Raw genomic sequence first — 25,799 nt, forward strand, 5'->3', positions numbered from 1 at the left:
AGCTGCTCCAGCCCAGGCTGGGTTCAGGGCTGATGTGGGTTCAGGGCTGATGTGGGTTCAGGGCTGATGTGGAAGGTCCCACTGTTGAGGATCAGGCTGATGGAGCAGAACTTTTGCCAGGCTCTTGCCACTGTCTGGTTCCTTGGCCAGAGGGGGTTGTTTTGCCTTGGGCTGTACCAGAATCAGTGCTGGAGTCAGAGCCACGTGGGTCCTTCACCCAGCCCGTCACACACTTCATTTTCCTCCTAACTGTAAATACTAAACCAGGGCTATTTGTATCTTTGACATTAATTGACTTCTCAAATTAATAACTCTTCTGTGTAACCAGCAACACAATTATTGCTTTGTTGTGCTGATATCCAGCTGGAAGGAATCGTTCCTACCAGGAAACTCGATTGTACTAATTAAGCTGTACGAGCCTAACAGGAGGTGGGTCACGAGGACCTGTCCCTGGAGGTGCCTCCTCTCTTATTATCCATGGATGCTGCTGCAAAGCCAGAATGGATGGTGAGCCTGTGCACACTAAGGGCTTCCAGGCAGGAGGGATGAGCTGCTGCTGGTGGTGCTGGGATGGGGATGTACCTGGTTGCACAATGGTCTCTTCTCCCAAAGTGTGCCGACAACCTGCCTTGCTTTCCATACCCATATTTTGTCTACTTAGACCAAAAACCTTTGTAAGTAGGGTGTTTTCCAACGTATCAGCCCTCACACACATTCCCAAGGGCCCATGGCAGTGACTGCTCGGTGCAGAGCCATCTGCTCACCTGCAGTGACGACGGAATGTGACACGGAGAGCAGGGGAGGGCTGAGCTCGGAGACCCGCTCACCAAGCCTGGATGAGTAATCATGGAATCACAGAATGCCCTGAGTTGGAAGGGACTCACGAGGATCATCCAGCTCTGCACAGACACCCCAGCAATCCCACCCTGTGCCCCAGAGGATCATCCAAACCCTCCTGGAGCTCTGGCAGCCTTGGGGCTGTGCCCACTGCCCTGGGGAGCCTGGGCAGTGCCCAACCAGCCTCTGGGGGAAGAACCTTTGCCTGAGATCCAACCTGAGCCTGCCCTGACACAGCTCCAGCTGTTCCCTTGGGTCCTGTCACTGCTTACAGAAAAAAGAGGAGGACCAAGGGAGGTTTGGAGCTGGGTCAGCACAGGGGGTGCAGGCAGGGATCCCCCAGACCTCCCACAGCTGCAAGCGACTCATTTTCTCCTCCCGCAGTTCTCAACCACTCATGACCTGCTCTGAGCTCGGTGTGGCCACTGCAGGGGCACTGCAGACCCTGCCAGCAGTGCTGATCCCACCCACTCGAGGAGAACATCCCACTCAAGGAGAGCCTGTCCCGCATGGAACCCCACACACCTCCAGCCCAGCCACTCTGCTCTGGCCCTTCTGAGCTCAGCTCCACTCTGCTGGGGATGGAGAGGCTCCCTGGGGATGGAGAGGCTCCCTGGGGATGGAGAGGCTCCCCGGGGATGGAGAGGCTCCCTGGGGATGGAGAGGCTCACGGTGGTCGCTTAAGGGTTACACGGAGACGGGGAGGGAGCTGCATTGTTCGAGCCATAAAAGAGCGTTCGGAAAAAAAAAGGCAGGAATTTTTCCATAATAGACTTTTCACTCGGCGCTCGTTATGTCCCCAAACAGATGGCTCCGCCAGCTCGGTGCCAGGCCTCTTAATCCACTCCAAACCCGATGAATCCCTGGCTGAGGAGTTGCTGAATGCAGCAGAACGGTGGCGAGCGGAGCCTCTCGACGTGTAACAACATCATCAAGGCATCAGGGAGCCGCCGGAGGGGGGATGCTGGGACAAGGACCGAGCCACAGCAGGGCTCTGCTGCTCTGCAGGGAGCAGGGGCTGGCTCCAGCCACTGCATCCCCCAAGCAGAGGCTGTGGGGATGAGCCACAGCGAGCACCACGCACTGGGAAACACGGGGGGCAGTGGAACGGCCACCAGGAATCACAACCGGAGGTGCTGAGCGCTCTCAGTCACCTGGAGCGAAGCTTTGGAGGGGGGAAGGTGAGGTGCTCCCAGCAGAGGGCTGGAGTGAGGTGTGTGGTGGGTGAGAGGGGGTCACCTTACCTGTACTGGGTGACGGCGGGGTTGGCCTTGGCCGAGCAGTGGAACTTCACAGTGTTGTCCTCGAGCACCGGCTGCGGCTCCACGGACAAGTTCACCAGGGGTGGGTCTGCAAAGAGAGGGACAAGCCCTTGAGAGACCCAAAGACACGGTACAGCATCCCCCTGCCTGCTGCCTGCCAGGCTCTCAGTCTGGAAAGCAAAATTTGGCTGTAAGAAAAGCTTGTCAGGAGCGGTGAGACTCCTTGATGCTGTGATATCACAGGATCCCGGAATGGCTTGGGTTGGGAGGGACCTTAAAGCTCCTCCCATTCCACCCCCTGCCATGGGCAGGGACACCTCCCACTAGCCCAGGTTGCTCTAAGCCCCATCCAGCCTGGCCTTGGACACTCCCAGGGATGGGGCAGCCACAGCTTCTCTGGGCAACCTGTGCCAGGGCCTCCCCACCCTCCCAGAGAACAATTCCTTCCCAATATCCCATCTAACCCTGCCCTCTGGCAGTGGGAAGCCATTTTTCAGTTGAAAGCCATCTAATGGTTGTCACACAGGCTGATGCCATGAATGCTCTTCTCTTGGAGGATTTCAGTGAATAAGGCAGGAAGAGGAGCCACAGATGCCACTGGATGTAACAGTTCACTTCAAAAGTGTGACTGCTGGCTCTGATTCCCATTTAAGGACATAAACTCGCCTGCTTTGAGATGCTCCCATTTAATATCTCGCTGTGTAATGATGATCTTTTGTCTTTCCTCTAAGCTGAAAGTGGCATTTCTGCTCTTTCATCAGCTTAATCATCTCTGCCAAGGCCTTACTCGTGTCACAGGCCACTCCAGTCTCCCAACTGCTGCTCAGTTTCTCTCCTTTTCACATGAAAAGCATCAAAATGCTTCAGCAGCAAATAAAATTCAGGAAAGAGCCGATGAAAGCAAGATAGAAACGGGTGCAATGTTAAGATGGGAATAAGAATATCCAGACCTGTTTTAATTTTTCATGATTTCTGGGGGTGAGGTGGTGTCAGACCTCCAGCTTTAAGTTTTAAACATGGGATCTCCTTTGAGGGGAAAAAGCAGAAAGAAATGGCCTTGTTGAGGGTTTTTTGGGTGCCTGAAGAACCAGTTGTCCCATGGCAGAGTGTGTTGGGGCTCATAGACCAAGTGAGGGGCTCTGCTGCCCTCGAGGTGGGATGATGCACATATGCAAAAATATATCCTAAAATAGGCCATGTTATGTGTTTGCCTCTACCTGCTGCCTCTCTCCACTTCCTAAATATCCCAGCAAAATCCTTCCCTGCTGGAAAATGGGGAAAGGCTGCAGCTGGCAGGGCAGGGGGGCAGAGAAGCTGGTTAGTACCCAGTGGCCCAGGGGGTGGTTGGGCTCCCAGAGCTGGGAGCAGGGTCAGTGCCACAGGGCCAGGGCTCGATTTCATAGAATCACAGAATCAGGGAATCAGCTGGGTTGGAAAAGACCTCTGAGATCATCAAGTCCAACCCCTGATCCAACCCCTCCGTGGTTCCCAGCCCATGGCACTGATGCCACATCCAGTCTCACCTTCAACACCTCCAGGAATGGTGACTCCACCCCTTCCCTGCCCAGCCCATTCCAATGGCTGATCCCTCTGTCTGGAAAGAATTTCTTCCTAATATCCAACCTAAACCTCCCCTGGCACAGCTGAAGACCCAGCCCTCTTGTCCTGCTGCTGGTTCCTGGGAGAAGAGCCCGACCCCCACCTGGCTCCCCCCTCCTGTCAGGGAGTTGCAGAGAGTCAGGAGGTCTCCCCTGAGCCTCCTCTTCTCCAGGCTGAGCCCCCCCAGCTCCCTCAGCCTCTCCTCACAGCACTTGTGCTCCAGTCCCTTCCCCAGCTCTGTTCCCTTCCCTGGACCTGCTCCAGCCCCTCCATGTCCTTCCTGAGCTGAGGGCCCAGAACTGGACACAGCACTCCAGGGGTGGCCTCACCAGCGCTCAGTCCAGGCCAACAATCCCTTCCCTGCTCCTGCTGCCACACTCTTCCTGAGCCAGGCCAGGATCCATTGGCCCTCTTGGCTACTTGCTGGGACACTGTGAAGCCATGGCTGTAACCAAGCCCAGGAAGCGTTGCTGTGTTTAAATAGGGATGAAAGTTTCCCTGCTGGCTTCTCCCTCTGGCAGCTTCCTCCAGCATTCCCCAGTCAAGGTCCTGCCGGAGTGACCTTCCTCTGACTGGGCATCCTGGGGCATCAGCATCCTCAGCAGCCCTGTGAGGTGTGGGATGGGTTGGGACCATCCTCGCAGCGAGGTCACCAGAAGGGGAGTCCTGGAGGTGGCCTCGGCAGTGCCGTCGGCTGGGCGGGAGGGGAGTGGGAAAGGCGGCGTTCCAGCAGCGTTCCAGCAGCATTCCAGCAGCATTCCAGCGCCTCCTCCTCCGCCCCGTGGTATTTACCCAGCCGGAGCCCGACTTTGTTGCGAGCAAAGCCACCTGCCTTCCTGATGGGAAATTATGACGGGGAAATTATAGGTATTTTCAATTTACCCTAATTTCATTTTAAAATGTGCAATTCAAATGACAATAAAGATGGGCGCAGTTGGGAATATAAATGAGCTTCCCTCGCATTGCAGCCCAGAGATGTATAGCGGGCTCCTAATTCATTCCCAGGCATCCTGACACTTCCCTATTGTTAGACAACAACAGCTAATCACCTTCCTTTGTTAAATATGAATCACACTTCTCTTTAGTAGCTTCCCCATTGTTTGATGGGTTAGGAGCTGTGCCTACGATTTACCGAGAAGCCTCTTTGTATTGAAATGAGCCCGGCTCCCTCTTGCACTCAAAATAATAATAATGAAAAAGATTAAAAAGACAAAAAAAAGGGGGGGAAAAAAAAGAGCAAAGGAAATGAATTAAAGTCTTTGATCTCGCCTTTCAAGAACGGGATCGGGCTTTCGAACGTCGCGGGTGCCGCGGACAGCGCGGGTTTGTGTGTGCCAGCGTGTTTCGGGGCATTTTAAAGGGAAAAAAGACACAAATTGTAACTCATCAGGATGTAATTCCACTCGGTTACAATTATAATTCCTGCCCGGCTTCTTGTTATTAATATGAATGATGGGATCAGACGGAGCCAGCCCACGGGCGGCGGGAGGAGCGGCTGCGAGCGCTCGCACGCCCGGGGATGGCATCGCCCCGGGACCCGCCCCTCAGCCCGGGGGCACCTTGGCACACCCCTCATCTCCCGTGGTTTTATCTCAGCACCTCGGGAGGGGCCACGGGCTGCAGGCACCCTCCTGGCTCTTGTACTGCCAGGTGCAAATCCCTCTCCGTGCTCCTCTCCCCTGTGGGCAAAGCCCTTCCAAACCTCTTCTCTAAGGCAAAGATGCCTCTTCAGCCCTGGGCTTTCCACTCCCCCGTGGCAAGCACAAAAGGGAATCAGATACTCCAAAGCTCCAAGGATAAACGCAGCGGGAGACCCTCCAGCACAGCCATGTGGCCCTCATCACCCTCCACTTCCCTTCTCCTCCTCCCACCTCCTGCAAAACCACACAGATGCAGCCAAATCCCTTCTTGCCATGACAGAAAAAGGTGTAAAAATGAGCGAGTGCACATGTGTGTGCCGAGGCTTGGAGCAAATGGCTTTGGATAAGCAATAACCCCGCTCCTCCCCAGCCCGGCACGCCGGGTGTGCGTTTCCACGGAGCCACTGGGCTCCTGCAGTATAAATAGTTTATGGCATATCAAACTATTAAACATGATTTTAATCCCACTTGTGATGTTCGGTGCATAACTCACAGGAGGCTGACTTTGATGTGGCTGGTGGAACGGAAATCACATTGAACAGATGTTCCAGCTGGAGCCGCTTAGTGTTTCCATTACAGACCCCGCGCTGGGGTTTTTTTTCCAGTTCTTTCCCCCCACCCTCCCTTTATTTTTATACTTGGAAGGGGAGGGGTTTATGACTCAGCTATTTCATTGCTGCTAAGATGGTCAGGCATGAGATTGATGGGAGCCCAACTTTGACTTTGCACCAGCTGAAAGAGGATAATTCCTCCCACCACGTTCACAGCCTCCGTAAGAATAACCCCCACCCTGGCGTTTTTCTGCTGCCTGTGAGAGTTTCTGATGTTCCTTTGAGTTGCAAATGAAATAAAGCAGGAGGAGTGATTTACCAGGCTGCTGCTTCCTGGGAAGGATTATTTTTGGTTCCCTGGGATTATTTTGCAAGGCCATCTCTTTCGAACTGTGCAGCTGGGTAACGTTTCCTGTGGTGTGAGTTCAACCTACCAGTGGAGGTGGAGAGTGCAGGGTCCAGGGGGATGAAGCAGGTTGTGCCAGGCTGGGAAGAGCTCCCTAGGCAACAACTGCAGCCTGCTTTTCCTTATTCTTGCAGAAACCACTTCTTTTCCCCCCAGGGTGCTGCTTCTCTGCTAGATGTTGGAAGAAGACCCGTGGGCAGGACCCCCTCTTGTTGCCAGGGTGGTGCAGAGGAGTTCACAGTCCACCCTGCCTTCCCAGGACAATTCCCCAGGAAAAAATGAGTGGCCCAGATAATTTTTTTGCTTCAGAAAAGCACCTTTAGCTCTTTGCAAAGTCAATGCAGTTGGTTGTCTACCAAGTTGGGAGTGAAACCTAAGGGACTAAAGCTGGGTTAGTAGCTGCACTTAATTATTTTAGAGGTCTTTTCCAGCCTTAATGATTCCATGATACTATGACTAGATGCAGCTAGAGCTGGCTCTTGCACCAGGGTCAAAATCCATCCCACCTCAGCCTGGTTAATCCATCTTGGTACTTTTCTCTCTCTCCATCACCCATCCAGCTTTGGGAGATTGATATCCTCATTAGCCCTCATTAGGAACAACATACTTTTATTAGCTGGGTAGGATATTATTGTTGTTACATTCACAGCATGGAGCATTTAATGGCTCAGAGTGGAAATTGGTGTTCTTTATTGGGTCTCTCTCTTTCCCAAGCAGATTCCACGGGGCTCAGGGATTCAGCTCACGTCCCCTGCCCGCACTGTACCCAGTGTAATGATGTCTCCAGCTCTGTGTTGTTTGTGTGAGTGTGAGTGTGTCTCCAGCCATTGTAACTGTTTGCTGGCTGTGAAATAACCCAGGCTATTATCTCATTTTATCTGCCCAGTTCTGTCAGGACATGCAGCCAGCAACCCAAGAGCCCGGTAATCTTCCGGCAGCCAAAGCTGCAAGTCTTAAATGGTGAATTTTCTGCTGTGCTTGAGTTTGTTCAGCCAGTTTTAATTGGACTCTGGAAAGCAGCTGGCATGTTAATATTGAACACCCTGCTCTTGCAAATTGTGGGTAAATACAGCTGCAGGAACTGGGTGTGCAAATGGAGCCCGTCTGGAGGGGGTCAGGGTGAGCCTGAGAGCAACAGCTACTGCAGAGGAGGAGGGAAGAGGCCTGTGAAATGTGAATTTTGGAGGAAAGAAGATTTTGCTCTGTGGATTTAAAGTAAAGGGTGAAGGATATGGCTCTTCAGACACAGCTGTCCCCATGAGGTGGTGACTGGTGCTGCCTGTGTGTCACGGGGGGGACACTTCCCCCGATCAGGAGTCTCACACGCCATCCCAGCAGAGAATGATACAAAAACCCTACCAGTGAACTGCTTGTAAGGCTGGAAACACGTGATTTTGCACCAGAGATTTTACTGAGCCTTATCTCCACTGCTGGCTGTGCCCAGAGGTGCTGTTTGCTCATCCAGAACCCTTTGGGATCCATCTCTGCTCCAAAGATCCCCGGGGGCACAGTGGGGCCACCAGAGCAGGGCAGCTGGTGCTGCTTGTGCTCAAAACCAGGGACACAAACACAAATGTTGGGAAGCAGGATGTCCCTGTGGTAGGGGTGTTCCTGAGCCCCAGGGAGCCCAGGACATGAGATCTTCTGGCCGTGACTTACAACGTGCCAGTAAATCCCAGTAAAAGGAAACCCCCAATCCCAGCATCCTGCTCCTGCCTGAGGTCAGAGCTGTGTGGACAGCCCCAGGCATGGAGAGGGCTGGCAGGCTGGGGTGTCCCAGTGCCCAGAGGTAGCTCAGCTGGCTGTGAACTCACGCTGGATGTCGATGGTGACCGAGGTCTCCTTCCCGCTGGGAATGGCTTTGTTGGTGGCGCGGCACACGATGCTCTCCCCGTTCTCGATGTCAGAGGGGGCGATGAAAAGGGTGCTCATGATGCTCTCCCTCTTGCCATCACGGAGAAGTGTCTGTAAGGGGGAAAAAGGGATCAGGAAAGGCAGTTTCCTACCGGAGAGGGCCCCCTTTCCCATTCCAGGCTCCGCAGGCACAGTACGAGCTTCTCAGCCAAGCAGGTCCCTGCAATAACAATTCCTCTGGCTGGGATTGCCAAAAGCCTTGGGGGAATAACAAAGACAAATTTCACTGCTCTTCCCTGGGAATTGGGCTCTTAACTCCCATCTGTTTCCCTCCAGCCCTGCTGTGCCTAGACCTGGGGAGCACAGCTCCAAGTGAGATACATCACCCACCATCCCAGGAAAGAGGGAGCCAGAGGCAAATGGAGTGTTGACCCTGCTGTCACCTCCTGCAGGTGAGTGCACAAAGCTACCTGGGCTCTTCCCACAGGAATGAGTGGTGCCAGCAGCACGGACTGACCCCAGCCATGGCTGCTGTGCTGTGGTCTGAACCAGCCTGTGGTAAATCATCCCCACTTGGGCTGGTGATCACTGAGGGCACCTGTGGATGCCAGAGAGACAAACTCCCAAGCCTGGCACAGCAGGGGTTAACCTGGTCTGCCTGCTCAGCCTTGGCACTGTGTCTCTTCCCTGGATTCATCTGCCTTTGACTTCAGCCCTGGTGCCCTGCCATGCATCTATCAGGAGCCCAGGAGCTTGGGAGCCCTCCCTTCCCAACCCCTAATCCTCCTGCAAGTTCTTACAGTTCTTACAGACTGTGGTCACGTCACCCCATAGCCCTGCCTTTGATAAATCAAACCCCTGCAGCCCTCGCAGGCTCTCAAGATGTTGTGTGGTTTTCAGTCTTTTAATCATTCCCTGACCTCTGGCCTCTCTCTGGTTTATCAACACTCTGGATTTCGGACCCTGCCAGGCATTTTTTCCCTCTAAGTCTGTACCTTTGAAGTTTGCTGCTCGCAATGTAAGACAAGGGGTTTATTGAGTGATAAACTTGTGTCAGCAGACGTGTGGATGTGGCACTTGGGGACGTGGGTTCCTGGTGGCCTTGGCAGTGCTGAGCTGATGGTTGGACTGGATGGGCTCTGAGGGGTTTTCCGACCTAAATGATTCTGTGATTCCCGGCTAATCCTTTCCCTGGGCTCACTGTGGCACAGCCTGCATGCACACAGGTCTGTGCCTCCTGGCACGGGAGACAAGGAACCATGATGAGCAATTGTCACCACAGTCAGCCCAGAATCACAGAGTCATTAGGGCTGGAAAAGCCTTCTGAGATCACTGAGTCCAACCCTTAACCCAGCACTGACAGGTCCCTCACTAAACCATCCCCCCCTCCACCACAGCCACAGGTTTTTTGAACACTTCCAGGGATGAGGATTCCACCACCCCCCTGGGCAGCCCGTTCCAATGTCTGGTCACCTTTTCAGTGAAGAAATTTTCCTCAATATGCAATCTAAACCTCCACTGGCATAACTTGAGACCATTTCCCCTTGTCCTGTCCCTTGTTCCCTGGGAGCAGAGCCTGACTCTCCCCTGGCTCCCCCCTCCTGTCAGGGGGTTGCAGAGCCAGAAGGTCCCCCCTGAGCCTCCTTTTCTCCAGGCTGAGCCCCCCCAGCTCCCTCAGCAGCTCCTGGTGCTCCAGTTCCTTCCCCTCCTGGTTCTCCAGCCCCTTGTTGTCCATCTCTGGACACACAAATGCAGGATGTGCCCTGTCCTTGCTCTGCTGTCACCCTGTGTGCCCCTCCCTTCTGGAACAGCCCCACTGCTGTGCTGGGGATGGGGTGAACCCCAATTCTGTGCAGAAATTCTCCCCCTATCTGGGTTTAGCCTCAAAATCCTGCAGGATCCTATAACATTCCCTGTCTGCTTCAACAGGGATCAGGGGGGTTTCAGTCAGCTCTGGCTGTTCTGTGCTGCCAGGCTGGAATTGCAGGGGGCTGCAAATGGATCAGTTGGTGGACTGGAAATTCAGGATAACAAAGAAGTTCTCCCTCAGCACAAATGGTTCCAGGCAAACAGGAACCTGAACAGGGTTTCTTTATGGTTGGCTGGAATATCTGGATCAAAGGAGAGCTGGGTTAGGTTTTGGGTTTTTTGAAAAAGCAGAAAGAGGAAAATCTGGGAATTATTTTAAAGGGAGCTTAGAAAGGGAAAAGTTTCTCAGACCCCAAAAATCAAAACTTCCCATTCAAAAAACACCTAAACTTGGCTGTAAGTTTTTCTGAAGGCTGATTTTCTTTTTTAATGTGGAAGGGCCTCATGGAAACCTCCAGCAAGTCAGGGGAAAACAAAGGTTCAGCCTCAGAAAGGGAGGTTTTCCTGACTCCAGGAGGAGTGGAAGATGCTCCCCTGTGCAGAACAGGGCTCCCCTCCCAGCCCATCCCTGCTAGCTGCTTAAAATGCCATGGAAATGTCTGTGCTGTGTGTGAGGTGGAGCTGCAGCCTGGAAAGCTCTGCTTTGGAAGGTTTTTTTTTTTTGTTGGAAATACTTTAAAGGAGGGACATTCCTCCTTCCCTGCTCCCCATTGCCTGTGGCTCTGAAAGGGAAAGGGCTCAAAAGTTGTCTGCCCGGGGCCTGTCAGTCTGCAGGACTGTCAGTGGAGGGGAAAGGAATGAGCTACAAACAACTGCATGTCAACGGCCTGGATTTTAATTAATTCCACTTGATTTGAGAGAGGGAGAGGTCGGATCTCTCTGGCTTTAATTAGTGCTGCCTCTCTCCCCGCACGCAGGGAGGTGGGGCAGTTCCCCCTCTGCTCCTCCATGGGCTGCAGGGAAGTGGCTCAGCCTCAGCCGAGGTGCTGAGGAGGAGGAGGAGGAGGCAAGGAGGGTGTTCTGGCTCCTCTGCTTTCCCAAGGAGATCGGGATGTGCCGGAATGGGGCTGGGTGGAGGCTTCACAGCGGCGGCAGGGGGTGAAATGTTTATTAAAGATCTCCGGGAGGTTGAGGAATGGCTCTGGCTGCCGCCTTTGAAGTTTGCTTGCATTACAAATGGCTGCAAACTGACCCATTTTAGGTCTCGGATTTTGCTCTTTAGAAATTTTCATTAGAAATGTCAAGTGTTCCCGAGTCTCTCGCGCTCACCAGACATCAGGCGCCCGTAAACAGGAGAACATGTGGGGGCCCAGCTGAGTGTGCTGCTGATGCTCTTTGATGACTTCCTTTATGACCCAATAAAGCCTTTCTGTCTAAATTAAAAAATGCCAACAGCCCTGACAATTTTTCATGGAAAACTGCAGTGGGAGGAAGGGACATATGTCACTGCAACCACCTTTGGAGCTGGGTCAGGGGTTGTGGATGAAGCTTTAACATCACACCCAGGGAGGGTGGCAGGGGGAGGACTGGCCATGCCAGGGGATGACAAGGTATAAAAAAAGCCAAATTCAGAGCAGAGCTCACTTTGGTGACAGTTTGTGATTTCTCACGTGCATCCTCCTGACTGTTCTCCTCCCAGCCTCCCATGGGGAAGGATGAGGGCTGAGATCTGAGCTCTGCAGAGCTGAGGGTGCTGCCCCAGATATTTTGGGGTTGTGTTGAAGCAGTGCCAGGCCCGGTACCCCTTCTGGAGCCAGGGCAGAGCACAGCCCGTGTCCCCAGCCCCATCCTGCCTCACCTTGGAGTAGGTGGCTCCATTGATGACTTCTCCCCTCCTCATCCAGATGATGGAGGCTGCTGGTTTGGCATTGTCAGCGTGGCAGGTCAGGTTCAGGGGGTCTCCTGCTCTCAGGCTGATGATGGGCCCCCCCATAATGACAGGATCATCTGGAGGAACTGCAGAGAAAGAGCCCAGAGGAGACAATGTCATTTGAAGCACGAAACCAACCTCTCTGGAGTCACCTGTGGGGTCTGCGCTGCCAGGACTGGCCTGTGACCTCTCAGACCTCTGCAGATGGTTTGGATGTGGCTGTGGCAGCATCCAACCCCCTCTCTTCACATCACAGCCACTTGTCTTTTGCTGCTCATGTGAAAGCTGTGCCCCAGATTTGAACTACAGCAGCAGGAACTGGTGAGGTTTCGAGGGGACACGGGTCAGGTGCCTGGGAGCTTTGCAGGAGTGTGAGGGATCAGGTCTGTGGTAGATAAATCCACCAAGAGCTACTAAATCCTCAAAGCCCTGGCTGTCCCTGAGCTGCAAGCTGGGGGAGGATGGTGAGCACTTGAAAGCAGCATCCCTGCTTGAACTAAATATCCCTGCTTGCTGTTCCTGCTCTTGTGCTCCTCCCAGGGATCTCTGGCTGCTGCTGGACGCAGGATACGGTGCTTGGAGGGGAGGAGGTGTGACCCCTGTTCCTCTGGCTGGAAAGGGGGAGGAAGGTGAGGGTGTTTTGAGGGAGAAGGGAAAGAAAAGCTGGATTTGGATTGTTACCTATAGCGCTCAGGGGAATAACTTGTTCTGGGCATCAGGAGTGTGATCTCCAGACTGGTGCCTTTGAAGAGGGCTCCCCAGCAGCCCTTGGTCACGGAGGGATGGAGGAACCCCCGAGCGCTCCCTGCTCTGCTTTGATTTCCCCGTCACTCCTGCTCCTGGTCTGTGCTGCTCTCACACACAGGGGGCTGTGGGACCCCTCCCTCTGACACGGGGAGGCTCCTCAGCACCTCCCTCTGTGAAAGCAGGTCTTGCCAGGGGTGTCACAGAGACATTCTCAGCCTTCTCTGGAAGCACTGACAGCCCGTGTGGGGCTGCAGGTACAGGACGGGGCTTTGTCCCCCCTGGGCATCTTCACTGTGCTGGGAAGCATTTCGTGCCAGAGACAGGGGGAGGTGGAAACAGGGAAGCAGATGAGGGGCACTTGAGCATGGTCTCCTCTTTTGGGACTAGCCTGGCATGTCTAAGGATCCCCAGCATGGTAAGAGATGGGAAATCCAGATGGAGAGAGGGACCGGGCTTTAATCCTGCCAAGAAGACCTTTCATCTCTACCACCCTGAGGGGTCTGCTCCAGCCAGGACCTGCTCTGGGGATGGAGAGCTCTGCACAGCTGTCAGTCCAGCTCTTCATGGAATCACAGAATTATCTAGCGTGGAAAAGATCTCTAAGACCATTGAGTCCAAAGTTAACCCAGCACTGCCAAGCCCACCACTAATCCATATCTCCAGGTGCCACATCTACATGGCTTTTAAACCCCTCCAGGGATGGGTGGGAACTCCAGCCTGTTCCAAGCTGTGCTCTGCAGAAGTGAACCATGTGGTCTTACTGACCATCAGTGGGTGTTTCATCAGCAGATAAAAAGTTCCTGCCTTAATAAGACAAATGAACTTTTACTTCTGCTCTGTGACACCCAAGTTCAACCCTCACTCCCTGGCTCTGTCACAGCATTCCCAGCCTCACATATGCAATGCACTATTCCAAGGAAACAGCAGGGAACCTCCTGGCCCACCTGTTGCCCAAAGCTGCTGTGAACCCCCACGCTGAGAGCCCTTCAGGTCCAAATCACTACCCAAAGGTATTTAGCTCTTCCCATCCACGTCCTTTGGGAAATCAAAGGCTGGTCTTGCTACAGATCCATGCAGGGCCTGTTTGGGAGCTCCTGGAGCCCCCGAGGGATTGGGAAGCCCTGAGGAATGTAAGAGACACAGTGGAAAGCCATCCCTGCTTCAGCCCCTCTTGCCCAGGCAGAACAGCTCGTGCTAGTAAAGGATTTAGGAAGAAATGTCTCAGAAGCGGGTGGCAAACCCTCCTACCTCCAGCATCCTTCCAGAGGGGATGCAGCAGGGGAAATGTGCCCATTTTCCACCAAAGGGGAGCTGGTTTTGTTCCAAGTTGGTGCTGCTCCCCCTTCCCAAGCTGAGCCACACAACATCCGTACCACAGTCGGCCAAACCCTCCTCAAAATCCCCGAGTCTGTCTCTGCTCCCGAACTGCCCCTGCCTTGTAGCTGGACAAGAAACACTTAAAAACTCCTCTCTGGCTCCTCCAGGGTGTGGGAGATGGGGAGGGATCACGTTCCCTGAGGATGCCCCAGCCCAGGACTGGCGGGCAGGGCACACCCCGCTGGGCACACACACACACACACACACAGAGCCAAGAGCTGCCAGTAATGGGATTTTTCAGCTCAGTGGGTGGAACTCAAGGACTGGGGAAAAAAAAAAATGCTTTTCTACATGGATCCAAAATGTACATTTTTTTTTTTCTCAGGCTACGAGAGTGGAAAAAGGAGTGAAAATCTGTGGTTTGGGTTGGTTGAAACGTCTGTCAACGAAATACGAAAATGGGAACGATTCTGCTCCGTTCTGGTGTTTTAACTATTAAGGAAGGATTCATTTTAATTTCTTTTTTTAAAACACCCTTTCATTGGATGAGTTTGTACTGTTGAAAAACAAGTCTGATATTTTTCAATAGTTCTTTTCCCCTCAGTGAAGCCATTAATTGAATTTGACCTCGGCTTGTAAAGTACTGAAAATTCATCTTGTGGAGCAGGGAAAAAAACAACCCACAGGCCCTTCTCTGAAGAACTGGAATTTATGAAGGAACTTTTATGGTGGGATGTTTGATATTCCTGACTTTTTTTCTGGTGTTCTTGCAGCAACATCACCCCTGCAACACAGTCCACCTGTCCCTTAGCTGCCCATGAGGGGATATCATGGGATAGGGGACAACACCACGCAGACAAACATGGAACCACTTGTCTGCCCAGTGACAAAAATCCTTGTTTTTTACTGTTTTGTTCCTGTTTCACTCTGCTGGAGCAGCAGCCAGATTTGGGGAGCTGTTTATGGCAATGAGGAGAGGAGGGGTCCTGGTTATGTCTTCCCAAGTAAGTGGTTGTGAGTCCCAGTTCTCCACGTAGCCCTGAATTATTGATGTCTCCAGGCTCCCAGAGAGGGGATCTGGCTGGGGAGGAGGGTCTGATGAAGAGGAATCAGTGATGTCTCTCTAACTCCTGCAAAATGAAGGATGGATGTATTCCTTCCTTCCCCATTTCAACTCCAGCCTGGGAAAGGAGCAGGAGGAGGAGAAGAAGGAGGAGGAGGAGGAGGAGGAGGAGGAGGAAGAGGAGGAGGAGGAAGAGAAGAATGGAAGATAAAAAGGGGAGAAGAAGAAAGAAGCTGGTAGCACAGAGCCATGATCCATTATTCATCCACTGTGCTCCCAGGATTGGTTGTTATTATAAGGCACCACTACAGAATCCGGTCTCCTAATTTTTAATCACGTAGCTCTGGAAGCACTAGCCTTCCTGATTAAACCAGGGATATAAATAGGAAGACTTGTTTGGGGTTGCAAGGGGGGTTATTCCTGACAGCCATGCAAATGGAGTTAACCCACACATGGCTGGAAAGCTTAAAATGAAGGAGAAGGGACCCAGGATGGCTCAAGCCCACAAGAACAGGAACAGAGAACTGGATGGAAACGGCCCTGAGTTGCACCAGGGAAGGTTTAGATTGGATGTCAGGAAAAATTTCTTCACTGCAAAGATGGTCAAGCATTGGAATGGGCTGCCCAGGGCAGTGGTGGAGTCCCCATGCCTGGAGGGGTTCAAAAGCTGTGTGGATGTGGCACTTGGGGAACACGGCAGTGCTGGGTTAATGGTGTGACTCGATGGTCCCAGAGGGCTTTTCCAGCCTCAGTGATTCTGTGCCATGGAGCTGTTTAAGGAATGGGAGTCCAGACAGATAATCCCCAAATGGACATTGTTTAGAGACCTTCAGGGGTGGGCAGTGAGACAGAAGGTTTCAGCCCCTCAGCTGGAGAACTTGTCCCTCCCTTCACTGCAGACAAAACTTTCCAAACAAACGATGACAAGCTGCTCCCCACCAAACCCCTCCTTTTCTGTCAAAACACAGGAACTGATGAATATTTTTAAATCAGTCTTGGACAGGTATTAATCCATTCTCCATAGCTGTGGGCTGCCTGGATGGGCAGGGACAGCTTGGGGTCTGCTCCTTGCCCTTTGGAAAAGTCCATCTTACAGCACATCAGCATAAAGAAACTCAATTAAACGATGGTGCTCCTGGGCTGTGCATTCAGCAACTTTTTAAATGAGCTGTTAGAGGTTTTCCTGCACTCTGTCCCACCCTGCATGACTTCCCTGATTAATCAGTGAGCCCACACGGAATTCTCAGTGCTGGACTGACACCCCAGGCTAACACTGGCTCTGAGTAAGGAATGACATGGATGCCTTTAAACGCTCCCGGCAGCTGGACAATGATGTGGAAGGCAAACAGAACCTCAATTATTAAAAATATTTACTGAGATAACAGGATCCTCCAGCAGCCAGGTCCTGGAAGTGAAGGAAGCAAAAAGCCCTCCAGCCACCAGTACATTTTCCCTAATTAAGGCTGTTTTTCTGTTGTTGTTCTGGCTGGTACCTCCTCGCTGCTGGGTTTGTGGAACCAGCCTCCTCCTCTGGGCACCAACCTCTTCAACCCCAAACACTCCCTGGTGGGGAAGGGCCACCCAGCAGCTGGGTTGGAGAGGCAGGTGCTGAGGGGCCCCTGAGGATTGCCCTGAGCCAAATACCTGCCAGGAATGTTCAGCTGGGGTTAGACCCAGCACAAGTGTCCCCAGAGGAAGGAGATCCCTTGGATAAGGCACTGCTCAACTTCAGGGCTTCCCTTCCCCACGGGGTCTGTGCCACTCAGGGCTCTAGGCTCATCTCACGTGGGTGGTAAATAAATAACAGTGACCAGAGGATGCTCTTGGGGATCACAAACACTGGAAGGTGCCTCCTGGCCCCAAGGCTAAAAGACTAAGTGTAAATCAGCTGGGGGGGTTCACCTGGAGAAGAGAAAGCTCAGGGGAGACCTCAGAGCCCCTCCCAGTGCCTAAAGGGGCTCCAGGACAGCTGGAGAGGGACTTGGGACAAGGGATGGAGGGACAGGACACAGGAAATGGCTTCCCACTGCAGGAGGGCAGGGATAGATGGGAGATTGGGAAGGAATTCTTGGCTGTGAGGGTGGGGAGGCCCCGGCACAGGTTGCCCAGAGAAGCTGTGGCTGCCCCTGGGTCCCTGGAAGTGCCCAAGGCCAGGTTGGACAGGGCTTGGAGCAACCTGGGCTAGTGGGAGGTGTCCCTGCCCATGAGATGAGCTTTAAGGATACTCCTACAACCCAATCCATTTTGGGATTCTATGATTCTCTGATGAATAAAAAGCATCCTCAGCCTCCCCAGTGGTACCTGGTGGCAGAGCTGCCTCCCAGTGAGAACGTGCAGCCCCTCAGAGATGAAGGAGCCAAGCTGAACAAGGGCACCTTTGCTCCTGTGTTTTGTCTCCACACTAAGGAAGGCAGGGGAAGCCCCAGGGAGCCAGCCTGGAGGGATTCAGTTGGCTCAGCCAACCCTCCTGTGCATCTGGGAGCTTTGCTCTGGTGCAGAGAAGTGTTTGTGTATTCAGACACCGCATCCAGCTTGTCAGAGAGGGATGTTCAGCTCTTGTAGACAAGTCAGGCTTATGAGGGCACCACAGAACACTTGCTGGGCGTGACTGCAGCTGGCACTGCCCTGACCCTCGCTCAGCCGCTTGCTCTGGGGAAGACTTGGGAATACAAACCCTGCAAACAGGGGTTGCCTTTGCAAATCCCATCTCTGCTGCACACTGGGGCACTTGGAGTGCAGGTTTGCTGGCTGGCAAGGTGCCTGGGGTTGGAGCAGGATTCAACCCACAGCCTCTGGGCTCCTCACCTTCCCTGGAAGATCCTGAGCCTCTCAGCAACAGGATCTAGTGGTTGCCCCTCACGGCAGGGGGGCTGGACTAGATGGCCTTTAAAGTTCCCTCCCAACCCAAAATATTCCATGAATCCGTGATCCTGTCCTAATCCAAAAGGGGGTCAACGTAGCAAGACTCGGGAGGGGGGGTGACTTTGACAGTGTTAATGATATTCAGCAAAATGAAGAGTTAATTAGCTGTTGTATCGTTTCTGTGCATCACTTGGGGTGGGAACATCCTCTTCTCCGTTTGATCACTGCAGGGAACTGCCTCCTCTTCCCAGCCAATGCCTGCTTTCCCCACCAGCCTTGGGGGTGTTTTGGAGGGGCCACTGGTGTTGCTCTGCACGATGCTCTTGAGATCCTGGGTGGGGCTTGGCCACACTCGTGGATGCTGAACTCAGGGGGGCTGATCAAAGGAAAGGAGCAGCTCTCCTACCAGGTCAGATCAGCAGAGGTTGGCTTGTTTAATTGGCAAAATGAAGGCTGGGAGGCTGTGACTGGTTGCAGTGGAAGAACTGGGAGAAGGTGAAGGAAAAAGAAGGAAAATTTGGATGCTGGGGGAGAAAGAAGGTTCTCTGTTTCATCAAGTGTCTAGGAAAGCTTCCCCAGGGGAGGAAAAGGGGCCAGAACATAAAACTGTTTTTAGGACAGAGCTTGCTACACTGGATAAGAGAATCCCCTTACAAGGATTGTGTTTCTGGCAGAGTTTTCCAGCAGACTGCCCAGGGTCTTGCTGTATTATCAGCCCTGAAGGCTGCAAATTGTGAGGGCCTAAACCACTGCAGAGCAGCTTACAGCTCCAGGAGTGTTCAGCTTTTCATTTATCAGGCCTTTACACATTTAGGATTCTGATTTCCAGCAGCTCTTCAGAGCTAGGAAGGATATAAACAGGCTCTTAGGTTTTGTCCAACACTTAAAAGGCAGAGATTTCCCTGTGTCTGAGTGTTCTCGTGGGCTGGGCTCCTCAGGGCAGCTCTGACTGGGGACTTGGGGCAGGGCTGTGGGGCTCGGGGGCCTGAGCTCTGGGGGAAACCTGACCCTGGATGGCAAATTCCCCTCCATTACCTTGACATACATCTATTTAACTCTCCCCTTCCCCATGCAATTAGGGTTTCAATCCTTTTCTTTGGCAGGTAAGGAAAAAGGGACAATACAGAGAGAGTGGTGTGAGGTTAAATGGGGGCAGTGAAGGGCTGAGAGTCCTGACTCCAGCTTGCAATATCCCCCCTTCCAAGCATGACCAACCAGATATTCCTTTCCATCCTACAGTTGAAACCTGGAGCCCGTTCCTGTCTGCAGAGGTGCAGCAGGATGAGGCTCAGCCCTTCTTTATCTTTATACCCTGGACTGTGCAAAAAAGAGTGGCCAGCAGGTCAAGGGAGAGGGTTCTGCATCTCTGCTCCACTCTGGGGAGATCCAAACCTCAGTGCTACACCCAGTGCTGGGCTCCTCAGTACAGAGAGGACCTGGAGCTGCTGGAGTGCATCCAGAGGAGGCCACGGAGCTGCTCCAAGGGCTGGAACCCCTCTGCTCTGGAGCCAGGCTGGGAGAGCTGGGGGGGTTCACCTGGAGAAGAGAAGGCTCCAGGGAGACCTCAGAGCCCCTTCCAGGGCCTAAAGGGGCTCCAGGAGAGCTGGAGAGGGACTTGGGACAAGGGATGGAGGGACAGGACAAGGGGGAATGGCTTCCCACTGCCAAAGGGCAGGGCTAGGTAGGAGATTGGGAAGGAATTCTTCCCTGTGAGGGCAGCGAGGCCCTGTCACAGGTTGCCCAGAGAAGCTGTGGCTGCCCCTGGATCCCTGGAAGTGTCCAAGGCCAGGTTGGACAGGGCTTGGAGCAACCTGGGCTAGTGGAAGGTGCCCATGGCAGAGGGCTTGGAATAAAATGGTCTTTAAGGTTCCTCCCAATCCAAGGCATTTTCCATAATTCTATTATTCTGCAAGGAAAACAGTTGGCAAAGCTCTTTGCATCCTTCCCAACATAAGGCAGGCTGAAAACAATCCAGCCTGTGTTGTCCATGGTCAATTCACAGAGGCCACACTGGCTCTGGGACAAGCTCTGGCATCACTTCCAAGCTCCCAGCCCCTCCCCGTGTGCTGCCAGCCCCTGGCCCTGCTGGGACTGGCGTGGGATGGAAGGCTGGTGGTTTGGAGAGTGCCTGTATGACTGGCACCCTTCCTGCAGCAATGCCATGCCAAGCCCTGGCAGGGTCATTGCTCTGGGAAGGGTGGCAGTGGGATGGGGCTCTTGGATGGGGATTACATGGTCTGTGCAGCACAGACAAGTCTTAACGAAGGGCTCCCGAGTCCTTGCTGGGTCAGGGAGGGACAGGAAAGGAGGATGTCGTGTCTACAGGTCCCTTTTGTCTCCTCTATGTCCTGCCCACACCTTCCCCAGCCTGATGCTGCTCTGCTGCCTCATTCCTCCCCCCAGCTCAGCCCAGACAGCCTGAAAAATTTTGGGCAGCTGAGGGTGCCCTCAGAACAGTGCTGGCTGTGCTGCCGAGTGAAGGAGGAGAGGAAAGAGATGCAGGAGAACAGCACAGCCTGGGGAAAACACACTGAAAAATAAATCAAAGGGAACAAGGGGAGCCAGGGAGAAAAATAGTGATGAAAGTTTAAATAGTGCATCTCTTTCTCAGTCCTATTTGTCTTGTGGCACCTTCAGCGTGTGTGTGAGGGAGGGGGGCCGGGGGGCTGCTGCCTCCTCTCCATCCCAAGCACACCCAGTGGAACAACCTGTGTCCCTGTTTCCCTCCTGTCTCTGCAGCTGAGTGTGATGCATGGACCCTCCTCACACTGAGCAGTTCATGGGAAACAACCCCCTAATATTCCCAACCCCCTCTTTTCTTCCTCTTTCCCCCTAATGTTTCATCTCTGTTTTCATGAAGCCGCTGAAAGTCCCACGTGCTCCAGGTTTCTGGGGTCAACAGGATTGATTTTTCCAGTGGGATGGTGTCCTGCTGGAGAATGCAAACCCCTCACACCCAGAAATGCTTCCCAGAGATGGTTTTATCTCATTGCAGCAAAGCTCAGCTCCCCTTTCCCACTCACTGTCCTGGAGGAGCTGACCTTCCCCCCCTAAATCCCTCTCCAGGTCATATCGAGTAATATCTCTGGAAAACTCTTTGTTTTTTCTTACTGAGGAGGGCTCTGGTCCCAGATTCTTGGCTAGAGAACGTTTCAAATATTCAGTTTTCACAATGGGTTGGAATTAAACCAAATTTCAAAATGCTGAAATCCTTTGTGAGACCGGGCTCTGGGCAGGATCCATTTTTGGAGAAAACATAAGGAGATCGGATATGGGATAAGTGAGCACTGGCATTCTACTGAAAAGCCTTTTATACAAGGGGAAAAAGAAGTTTTGGCAACCCCCTTCCAAGCTTTAATAAAGGGCCAGATGCTGTGGAGGCAGGTAGCTGGCTGGGTATGGTTTGTTTGCTTGGAATATTCTCCCTGCAAAGAGTAAAAAACTTAAAATTTCCCCTCCCACTTGAAAGAGCAACAGAACCCCAATGAATGTGCTGCACCTGCCAGGTCCTTGTTTAATTTTCCCCATCAAGTCAGTGTTTTTGGATGGCTCATGTCAACAGCTACTGCCAAGCCCTAATTCAGGGCTGGGGGACTTGTGAGGGAGCTGTTTTGCTTTGCTGTGTCTGCCCGTAAACCAAGGGGTACTGCCCAGGTTTGAGAGAGATGGATGTGTGATGCAGGACAATCGTGATTAATGGCTCCAATTCTGCCTGTCAGGATGGAGGAAAGTCAGGGTAAAGCTTCCCAGAAGTGTTGGGAGGGATGGGATAGGAAAAGAGGAAAAATTACCAGCCCACCTGGCCTTGCTCCCACTGTCACAATCAAACTCATTAAAGTGACCCCTGTCACCCCCCCCTCCTCAGCACAGGGAATTTTTGGGGGTAATGCTGGAACTAAACAGCCCAGCCCTGGGTTAACCTCCCCTGGAGGCAGCAGGGACCTGGTGGATCCAGTCCCTGAGCCCACAGGATCCAGGGAAGAGCCCGTGAGGCTGCAGAGAGATGCTCCAAGCACATCTCTCTTTGCTGTAGCCACAAATCACCTCCAACACCCTCCCACAAAGGGAAATACAAAGCTAAAGGAAAAGGCTGTGGCAGATCCTGGCTCCCCTCCACTGCAGGACACTCCTGAACCTTCTCCTGGAAGGGGGCATCTGCAGGAACATCATTATCTCCCCAATGTAGGGCAGCACCCCCTGCCTCCCCCTCCCCGTGTGCCGCTCCTGGGTGCAGAGTGACAGATCAGAGAACTCGGGGGAAAAAAATGAATTCATTATTTTTCCCGTATGTCAGATATTTTCAAATTGTTAAAGAAAAAAAGGTGTGGGGGAGAAAAAAAAAAAAGAGTAGGATTATTACTGTTCATTAAAAAAATAGGAAAAGAAAGGGAAAAAAGGAGCAAACCCCCTGAGCTGGCCCCCTCCTCCTGGGGGGAGCTGCTCTTAGATCTCCTCTCTTGCAGGACGGGGTGGGAGAAATCCTGCCTGTCTCCTACCAGGAGGTACCATGGAAATTCAGGATGCAGAGCACAGCTGGATGACACAGGAGATTGGGACTTGGGTTGTTAAGGTTTGGGGCTTGATCATCTGGATCCATCCTGAGGATGCAAATGCCTGGAGCTCATTAGCCAACACCTCTTCTGTTAATTAGCCATGGTGTGTAGGATCCTAACAGTCCCTTCCAGGCCCAGGAGCCCCAGCACAGCTGAATCCTGCATTTCCCATGGGATGGGCTTTGCTGGCAGCCTGGCACACCAACCATGGGGAAGGGAAGGAGCTGGGAGGGAAGGACTCATCCTCTCCCCTGGCACGGAGAGCAAGGAGGGCATCACCTCCTGCTGCTCAGCACCAGGGGAACTGCCCATCCCATCCTCCCTCCAGGGCAACCAGTCCCAGTGGCTCTGCCCCCTCCTCTCCAGTGGCATTTCCCAGCCTGGCCAGCTGGGATGTGCTCACCTGGGATGCCAGAGAGGTGCCCTGCCTGCTCCCATCCATGCCAGGCACTCTGTCACTGGATGGAGACATCACAGACGTGTCTTGTCATGCCCAGACTGCACTTTGAAGTGGCTTTTTTTTCTACTTTGGGTCTGAAAGGATTGATTTATTTTTTTTTAAGGCGAAAGGCTGATTTTTCTTTTTTTTCCTCCTTCCCTTAAAGGCCACAGTTTTATCATGTGTTCCCCCTCAAACCATGTCCCCACTCCAAAGCAATGGTTATTGCTGCTTTTCCCAGCTCCAGCCCAGGGCTGAGAAGGAAGCAGAAAACCTGGATCTGGCTGCTGGGATGTGTTGCTGAGGAAACTGGGAATGGGAAAGGGGTGAGAAAAGACAAGACTTTATGTCAAGCTGGGAAAAATCCCCCTGACATTTCCTGTGCCTGGGATGTGAAGTGTCACTGCCATTTCATGGAAGAGGCAGGCCTTTGGGTTTGTAGAATTCCAGAATGGTTTGGGTTGGAAGGGACCTTAATAATCATCTCATTCCAATCCCCTGCCATGGGCAGGGACACCTCCCACTAGCCCAGGTTGCTCCAAGCCCCGTCCAACCTGGCCTTGGACACTTCCAGGGATGGGGCAGCCACAGCTTCTCTGGGCAACCTGTGCCAGGGCCTCCCCACCCTCCCAGGGAAGGATCTGTTGCTGTGGTTTCTCCATCCTCAGCTGTTTGCACAGCAGGAGGATCAAACCAAGGCAAAGGATGAAGATGTTTCACCCCCACTCACTCCGGGTCCCTCAGAAGGGTGCTGGGCTGGATTTTAGGCTGCTGCCTGTGCTGCTCTCCATGGACATGTTGGGATGGACCCACCAGCACTGGGAAAGCTCCTGTCTCCCCTCTGCAGCAACGACAAGATCTCCTGACCCAACCACCTGTACTTGGGCACAGACACTTGTTCCAGGCACTGAGCACCTGATGCCAGCACAGGCTGAGCTTGGAGGGGTGGAGAGGCTTCCAAGACCTCAGAGCACGGCTGTGATGGACACGGGCTAATATGGGATGAGATGAGGATGTGGAGGATGTGGGGTGTTGCCCACAGCTCATCTCTGTGCTGTGGCTGTTGGAAACATGAGTACAGCCATGCTGGATCTATCCCTGTCCAGCACCTTTTCCAGGCCATGGCAGTGAGGCCCTGGCACAGGTTGCCCAGAGAAACTGTGGCTGCCCCATCCCTGGATGTTCCAGGCCAGGTTGGACAGGGCTTGGAGCAACCTGGGACAGTGGATGGTCTTTAAGGTCCCTTCCAGTCTGTGATTCTGTGAATACATTCATTTGTAGGTCTCCAACTGGGAGTCCTTGGAGATTCCTCTTTCCTAGGCAGGAATGGGCTGTGCATCGCGTTGAGTGATGCTCTTCCCAGCCTTCCATCAGGAGACATTCCCACTCAGACCCCTGGCTGAGCTGCTGTGGAGGAATTGAGGGCAGTTCACACCAGGGAGAGCCACTGGGGAGATGGAAATTCGGTGGCACCGAGACGGGGACGGTGCAGGCAGGGCTGGGCTGGGAGAGGGGAGCTTTGATCTGGGTACCAACCAAACCCTCCTGGGGGTAAGACACCATCAGAAATAATGAATGAAGGCCTTGGAAAGAGACTAATCCTGTGCCACGTCCCAGATCTGTCAGCACTTTGCTTCCCTCCCCTCTCCCCAGTACTTGGCTGTGCAAGGAGCTGGACTCAGCCCCTCTGGGGCATCAGGCACGGGGGCTCTGGCAGGTTAAAAACACTTCTTGTCCAACATGAATGTCCCAAGCCTCTCAGGCAGCCTCTCACACCCCAAATTCTCTCACTGCTGTGCCAGAGAAGGTCCCACAGGACTCCTGGGCATGCCATGCCAACCAGCTTCCCATGGAAAAGTGTGACTGCAGCCACCCCCCAGCTCTGGCAAAGGAGGAACAACCCCCAGGTACATTTTAAGTGCTGTGCACAGCATTTAAAGATCAAACAGGCTGACACACAGATGGCATCATCCAAGGACAGGTCCCAGGTGGGGCTCTCTGACCCCGGGGACGTGTCCCTGAGCTGCAGAGGTCACGGGCCCTGCAGACCTTCAGCCAGGGCAGCAGTGGGGGCTGAGCAGATCCCTGGGGATGAGTCCAGCCTCCAGCAGGAGAGCTGGATCAATGCAGTGCAATTCCTTATCTCCCACACAGCCCGGCCACATGTTCCCCAGGAAAGCAAACCCAGCCCTCCCAGGCCAGAGCACGATCAATCCCAATGTTCCAGCACTGACACACGGCTGGGTTGGGTCTGAATCCCTTATCAGGCACCGGCACAGCTCCAGTGGAAAAGGTTCAGCCTCACAGACACTCTGAGTGCCCTTGTCTGCCCTCTGGTCCCACAGCCTTTCCTGGGATCGTTCTTCCTTGCCTGAACCATTAGCACATCCCCATTTTAAGATAAATTACCCAAATCTTTAAACCTCTGCTCAGAGGGAATTCCCCCAGGCTGCTGTTCACACTCAGGTCCCTCTGTGAAGGCTCCCCACGGAGCCAGAGCCGTTAATACAGCATTCCCAGAGAGCCTGCAAATTGCATAGTGGTAGGAAAATGGGGCTGGAGTAGCAGGAATCCTGCTTAAAGCCATGACAGAAGGATTCTGAGAATAATGGCTTTGGTTTTGCTGTGTCTTGGTGATTTTCCAAGGTTTTTTCTCTGAGAGGAGCACAAAGATAGAGGTGTCACCCATCCTTGGGGACAGGGTGCCTGTGCACAGCACCCTGCAGGAAAACAGGCAGGTTCCCTGAGCTTCACCCTCTGAAAATGGTGACAGCTCTACCAAAAACTGTGGGATTTGTGGGAAAAATCCAGAGGAAAGGACAACAGCATAGAGGAAAGAGACTGGGGAGCGTGAGAAGACAGGGCTAACAGAACAATTCAGAGAAGAGAGTAGATGTGCTACCTGGGGCTGCTCCAAAATCTGCTCCCAA

The 25,799-nt window shown here is 53.2% G+C and overlaps 1 protein-coding gene across 1 annotated transcript in view; it reads right to left on the reverse strand.

The window, feature by feature from the left end:
* KIRREL3 (kin of IRRE like 3 (Drosophila)) overlaps nt 1-25,799 on the reverse strand; it is a 358,478-nt gene that overhangs the window by 42,160 nt on the left and 290,519 nt on the right. Inside the window, exons 5-7 of the mRNA XM_017809453.1 lie at nt 11,817-11,974; nt 8,110-8,260; nt 2,082-2,187 (exon numbers count right to left, since the gene is read on the reverse strand). Coding sequence (XP_017664942.1) covers nt 2,082-2,187; nt 8,110-8,260; nt 11,817-11,974 — 415 coding nt within the window. The remainder of the gene's footprint in view (nt 1-2,081; nt 2,188-8,109; nt 8,261-11,816; nt 11,975-25,799) is intronic.

Source organism: Lepidothrix coronata, unplaced genomic scaffold, assembly GCF_001604755.1.
Source record: "Lepidothrix coronata isolate B3197 unplaced genomic scaffold, Lepidothrix_coronata-1.0 Scaffold27, whole genome shotgun sequence".
Lineage (NCBI taxonomy): Eukaryota > Metazoa > Chordata > Aves > Passeriformes > Pipridae > Lepidothrix > Lepidothrix coronata.